The sequence below is a fragment of the Nothoprocta perdicaria genome, unplaced genomic scaffold, assembly GCF_003342845.1.
Source record: "Nothoprocta perdicaria isolate Ctin4 unplaced genomic scaffold, notPer1 scaffold_6, whole genome shotgun sequence".
Classification (NCBI taxonomy): domain Eukaryota; kingdom Metazoa; phylum Chordata; class Aves; order Tinamiformes; family Tinamidae; genus Nothoprocta; species Nothoprocta perdicaria.
This window is the reverse complement of record NW_020455865.1, coordinates 2,219,380-2,226,210: the sequence shown is the minus strand read 5'-3', so window position 1 is coordinate 2,226,210 and position 6,831 is coordinate 2,219,380. Positions and strand designations below refer to the sequence as shown.

General features: G+C 39.5%; 1 protein-coding gene across 1 annotated transcript; it reads left to right on the top strand.

The window, feature by feature from the left end:
* Positions 1 to 455: 455 nt before the first annotated feature.
* On the top strand, positions 456 to 6,531 carry LOC112956053. The gene is made up of 7 exons (XM_026049550.1): positions 456 to 599; positions 3,239 to 3,417; positions 3,890 to 4,002; positions 4,530 to 4,698; positions 5,627 to 5,745; positions 5,897 to 6,161; positions 6,494 to 6,531. Exons 2-7 carry the CDS (start codon positions 3,360 to 3,362, stop codon positions 6,529 to 6,531), a joined length of 762 nt encoding a protein of 253 aa, XP_025905335.1. The 5' UTR covers positions 456 to 599; positions 3,239 to 3,359.
* The last annotated feature ends 300 nt before the right edge of the window (positions 6,532 to 6,831 follow it).

The following is a 6,831-nucleotide window of genomic DNA, read 5'->3' as shown; positions in this document are numbered from 1 at the left end:
ATTTACATAATCCTGCTAGGTGAAATTCAGCCCAGCTCAGATTCCAAGGTGGATTTGATATACTGAAAGATATATATGCAAATGCTTTTTGGTTATGCAAGCCTTCCCTTTAAAGGCAGTCTTACAGATTGACACTTTTTCAACTACTAAATGATAACTTATTTGCAAGTTGAATGATTACTGTTCAGAAATAGGATAAAATACTCTTACCTAAGTACCCCACACTGCATACACACTAGCTGGGGCATTTTCAAAGTATTCTGTTCTTATGTAATGGARTTTTTATTAAGTCACAGTTCTTTGGTTATTTTTGCAGTCTTTTTTTGTTTTGTGTTTTTGGTTTTTTAGGAGGATAATAACTGAAATCAGAGCTGGCATTGCAACTGAGGAACCCAGGTAAAGCCTTACGCTCTACCCTTTTTTTTTTTTTAGCTTACGAAGAGTCCAGCAATAAAGCAGCAGAGGGTGAGACTGATTTCCAGCCCAGCATTGCATCCCATCTCAGCAGAATCCACGGCACAGTCCGACAGCCCAGCTGTGTCAGAGAGCAGTGTGTGCTGTGTCTTCCTAAAGGAGAAACAAGCCAAGGACTATGAGGAGTAAGTAAAACCCTTTCCATAGTGATAGCTGTAGATGAAAAGCAGCCTAGTTGAGAAGATATATATATATATCATCTTTTATATAAATCCTGCATAATTTTGTAAACTTTAAATGTTCTCAAGAGGGAGTTTTGCCTTGGTAAGTTTCAAAAACCTGTTTGGTCAAGCAGCTGGTGCATCAAGATCCCTGGTTATCATGATGACCAACCCCAGGTGCGAAAGGTAGAGTAATATTTGTTCCCCGGRCAGCCGTGTTTTGGTTTGAATAGCCCTATATTCTCGCATTTAGGATTACAATTGTTTTTGTGCAAGCAAGTATGACGTTTTATTTGTGATTTTCCAGATCATAAAATATTAAGCATTAAATATATATGTGAGACTGGGCCCTTACATTGCAATATTAGAGAAAAATAGCTTCGATTGATGTTGCTGGGCATAGGTATATTAATTTACATAGCATTAATAACCTGGATATTTTTTAATGATACTATACAGCTACTAATGAAAACTCRCATTTTCATGATGGCTTTTAGCTACAAACTCAAAACACTTTGCAACTATCTATTAATTAAACTTCAAAAAAGCCTCATATGAAAGGAGCAGAGATGTATTGATTTAATTGGTGAAATTCACTCATTTGTCATGTGCTGGCTCTAAGCCTGTGTATCACTTAACCCCACGGACCAGGTTGTTTGCTTAGTCTCGTGCTTTATTTTGTGTGTAAGCACAGAGGGGYCGTGCAAAATGCCCCAAGTCAGAGGCAGTTCAGGAGTTCAGCCTCACTCTGCTCTGAGAAACGTCTCCCTAGGCGCTGCATCCCTAACCCCAAAGCTCTTCCGTTGCTTCCCACGGAGCAGGAGGTGCTGAGCAGGGATATGAGACTCCAGCATCACCCTACTGCTCACAACACCCATCTTCCAAAACAGGCAATCCAGCATCTGCTTTGCTTTACAGAAAAATAGGCACAATTAAACACAAATATGTATCTATATGAATAAAAGACCCTTCATTGAGTGATACCTGGAGCTGCTTTGGCAGCCTGGTGAGTTAGGGCTGTGCATTTACTTAAGCCCCCGCAGGGAAAGGCTTTCAAATAAATCTCTGCATGAAGCTGATCTATAATTCATGGCGTTATTGATTACGAGTCACAGGAATCTTTAAAAGGTTTCTTGGCTCTGCTTTCACTTCTTACTCCTGACGAGTCTGCTCATAGGAGATCAGTGAATATTAGGGAAAGTCCTGTTGCCCTGTGCCCAAACTGCCTGCTGTGTTATTGTATAGATCTGTTTGCTGTGTAAGAGCACAGAGTGGTAATTATGCTATCTATCCACCAGTGCAGGTATGTTAACGTTTTATACTGATTAGGGAAATAGTTATTAAGCAGCGCTGCAAGGGGGTGGAAAGGGTCGGGGAATACTTTTGAAAATTAAAGTGAAATATTAAATAAATTGCCAACCTGCAGAGATGGCTGCTGGTGTTGCATTCTATTAATGGATCAGTCTGGTAGTTAAGTGCTGCATTTTACTGCCTGTAAGGAGGACTCTGCATAAGCTGACTGCATAAGCTATCTGCTTCCAGGATTGTGGGCTAGGTTACTGTAAAATGCAATATAATGCAATATTTACTCATTTACAAAAGGAAAAAAAAAGTTCTTTAAAATTATTATCCAAATGCAAAATAGCTGTACCTGAGCAAAAGCTTAATGACAGATGAAATCCAATATCAGTTTTGCAGCTTTCCTCTGAGAGCTGAGGCTGATCCAGACCCAGGGCAGTTAACTGTGAATCCTGCTGACAGAAGCAGCATTGCTTATGTAGACAAGGAATGGATCTGGCTGTAGATTTCAGCAAATTTAAACCAGTTCCTAATGACTACAGCTTTTTCTTTCCCATTCCTCAGAAGCCTGCTTTTAAGCTGTTTCTCTATGCTGTTGTAAATGTATACACGTCACTGGACTGAAAATGATAAATTCTAAAAATAAGGCATACAGAAATTGTAATTATAAATTATTGGATGGATAAAATATGTGGATCATTGTTTTTTTTCTGGACAGTATTACTTACTGTGTATTATAGCACCTGTACCACTAACAGAAATGCCCATGAGTACCGACTTTGCCTTGTTCTTTTGGAGATGACAGATTCMTCTTCTATAATCAGAAAGTTCAAAGTCACTCTCACAACCAACATTTGACATCCCAAATGTCCACAAATCTTTGACATTGTATTTAAAATGGAAAATGTAAATGATCCATTGGGATCTGATGTGGGATCATTGATTGAAGCAGGAGGAGGCATATAGGTTCAGAATGTGACGCTGATTTTGCTTTTTGAGTGCCAATGATTTCTTTCATTAACCCCAATCTTGTATAAAAAGGCATGAAACTAATACCATATAAAATACAGTACTGAGCGAGAGGGAGGAGAATGGAGAAATAAATACGCTATTCAGAGTCTGTTTCTGTCTATTAAATTGTTGCTTTACAAACGTATGTGCATATGAGCACTCTATATGTCCTACTAAGGACTACCAGAAGCATTTAGTTCCTGTCTGTATTGACTTCACAGAGATTTGTCGTGATTAATTGGTGAATGTGAGAACAACTCCAAATCATTAATTTCTTGTCCAATTGTTTGCAGCTTTTCTACAAAGAGCAGGGAACGGTTGGTACAACACCAGAAACGGGCAGAGGAGGCTCCGGGCTCGGAGCAGTCACTCGGTGCACAAACTCCTGATGTTTCTGAAGCAGTGGACAAAAAAATGACCACTGGTCAAAACACAACCTTGCTCTTGATGGTTAAGGATCACAAAAACACAGGTATTTGATTTAAAAAAAGGCTTCTGTGACAAACCGTGTTTGTGACCGCTGAGATGAAATGAATGACTTGCTGCGAAAGCTGAAATCTCAGCTGCTCTTCGGAATAGTTTAAATGCTCTTTCAGGGGAAGACTGGCTGTTGTTGCAAGGATCTCTTCAGCACTAAGAAGGTGTAACAAGGTGGAAATTTTTATGTAATACATAGAGAGAGAGTGCAGTAATTCTTGGAAGCAGACATTACGGCTGCTACCAAGTAAGCAGATTGCAAGTTAGCTGATGTTCAGATAAGTAAGGTCTTTGGTTCTTTAAGTTTCTGTTGGGGTGACAAGGAATGTGTGTGACAAAATTGAGAGTTATTCAAACTAAAAATGCTTTTAATTGAGCATTTATGACTGAAATAAACAAGGTTATAGCCAACTTATAAATAAAAATGCAGCATTGCAAACACTGTAACTTAACATTGTACTTTTCAGAGTTTAATGCTCAAGATCATGTTTTCTTACATCTGGAACATGCAAATTCAGCTAGAATAGATGAGGCTATATCTGTACCCATTCCAGGAGGAGGCAAAAAATACGCATTTCCGGTAAGAAAATAATCTCTGGAATTCCATTTCTGCCTAAGGAAATATGCCCCAGATTACATTCATATTAAGACAAGACCAGAACAAGGCTCTTTCAGCACTTATGAACATCAGCTAGAAATTAAGCAGTGTGTTGACTTCGTGCACTGGCATRCAGCTGAAAACTGTATTTTGGCCTGGGCTGCTTTGTTCCAGCCTTCCTGCCCCTTCCACTTTCTCTGTGTTGTTAACTGGTGAGGTGTTTAAGCCCATCTCCCTTGGACAAGTCTGGTGCTGCACCAGGAACAGCTAAACCTCCTGTCCTCGAGCAGGAAACTCTACCTGTCCACAGTGGGTGCACAGATATCTCTGTCCCCAGAGATATAAAGTGGTTATATATGTGCAGAAGTCCATGTACGTGTACAGTCTGAGTGGGAACATGTAGGGGTAATCTCGGTTGATCTCTTAACTATTCTTTGCGATGGTCTGTCAATAGCATAGTCCTTTACCCTTAAGACACTAATTCTATCTCTTAAATACTTAYATTCTAGGAATCTATGCTGGAGAAAGAGGCATTTATTTCAAGCCCAAAGCTAGATCATAAGAACAATGAAGATAYTAATCCGTGTGAAGGGAAGTTTCCCGTGAAAGGCTTGGGGATGCTTTCTACATTGTGTAACTTATGCCTGGTTCAGGCAGAAAATACTCTTCAAGAAACAGGTAAATCAAATTTAATGCTATTATGTCCAATCTGTTTCAACCACTTCAATCAAACTTTAATCCAGACAGAAAGAGAGAAAATCTTCTCATTTATTACCTAAGTGTCCTGCTCACTATATCCAATGTATAAATCACYGCTAGGCAAGATGGTGGAGATCTCTCAAAGGTTTATTATGAGATATGATTATGCCGCTTCCTCAGAGGAAAATCATAACTTATTCTGATTGTGTCATTAACAATTTACTTTCTTTTGAGGCATTTTAAAAATAATTTAAGGGTATTCATTTTAAAAGACCATAGATCAGTTGAAGAGAGATTTTGAGAGGACATCCTGGAGTTATTTTTGTTTCCAGGTTTTATTGTCAGTTCATATTTCTTGCACTCAGCACAACTTATAAAAAATAGAACTGGTTGTTTATATATGAGCCAGTTATGTCGTTCATATAGCTCTGTATGCATAATCTGTATATTATAAATATTTATATATGATGGCAACAGTTTGTGTTGGTGCCATTTTTCTAATGYGCTATGTGTCTGCTTTTGTTCCTTGATACACTGGTGAGGGTGGYTATAGCTTTTTATTGTGTAATTAAGATTTAATAACAATGGTTTAAATGATAGAGAAATAGTACAGGCTGCATATTAGCTAGATTCTCAAGCCTAACACATGGACATCAAGTTATCTGAAGTAAATCCTCTCCTTCTGGACTCTGATGGAAGGCTGATGGTTTTACCTTTAGTGTTTTAGCCTCATTTTTTAATCTGGCAGAAGTTTTTATTGTTTCATAGCCTAGAGAATCAGTGCATAGACGTTACCATAACTTCTAGAAGCAAGACTTAGATTCTGTTAGTCTTGGCTGCTTTGTGCAATTTAGAGAAAGGAGAAATGTGAATTTGCCTCCTGTACTGAGTAATCTTTGTATTTCAGGTGACAGCACATCACCCATGGAGGAAGGTCTGCAGGATGATTCTCTGACAGTGGAGAAGGTCCACAGGAGGCAGATGAGTCATGAAGCTCGAGAAGAGCAGGACTTCAGTCCATTTCAGGCATGTGTGAAGCTTAGAATTTTATATGAAGTTTTGCTATACTGTGTTCTCAAATATTGTCCTTAAGTGTGGGGGGAAGTGCAGCAGCAATTGACTGGTTTTCTTTTTGGTTTCTTGTACACTCGGTGACTCTTGATCATACTTCCTGCAGGTTGGAAGAGGCMAGAAGCCCAACTTGTCTCTGGCAGGTGGGAGTGCCAAGTCGGACTCTTCCCTTGCAGATTTTCAGAAAGTGTCTGCAATATGGATTGACATCTCAGAAAGCTCCATTTCAGATTCCGAATTAGAGGTGAAGAATGGAGAGGAYACAGATATCAGTATCCCAGAAGAGTTTGCCTATGATAATGCTGCGGTGTTCCCTGACACTGAAACACACACCCTAATAGCAATAAGTGCCAGAAAAGAGGTGCTACCGGGTGACAAATGTGATGAACAAGTGCCCAAAGCTGTCTGCACTCCTGGGATTTCATCATGCAGTCAGAGCTCTCAGAAAAATCCTGGAAATGTTTCAGATCACGGATGCACAGATAACTTGCTTTATTTCATCCCATCTGACAATGRAAATGGCTCCAAAACAAAGTCATCACATTCCTTTCAGTCTGATAATCCTGCTGAGGAAATGGATGAACCACATTTGGAAGGCTCAGAAGATAATGGTAGAAATGTCCCTTCTCCAGAGATTTCTGGGCAGGATAGAGAGGAAGGTACCAGCTCTCGGTACAGTGATGATATTTACTTAAATAAGAAGATCTCTACACAGCAGAATTCCAGTTCTACAACCAGTAGTGTGAAAAGGGATGGTGAAATTAATAGTACATCTGTGGATCAAAATACAGAGTTAATGGGGTTTCTACTGGCAGGCCCTATGAAACATCAGCATTTGGTTGCTGACCAATTTAGTAACCCTGCCCTTTTCCCACCTGAGAAAGACACTGCAGCTGATAAATTAGTAGCGTGTCTGTCCTCCAGAGATTTATCACTGTCAGAAGGTGGAAATAATACACAGCTTTTCCATGAGAAACTTGCAGCCAGCAAGCTCAGTAAAATTGTCTCTCTGCCTACATCCATGCCAGGAATTTCTGAGGA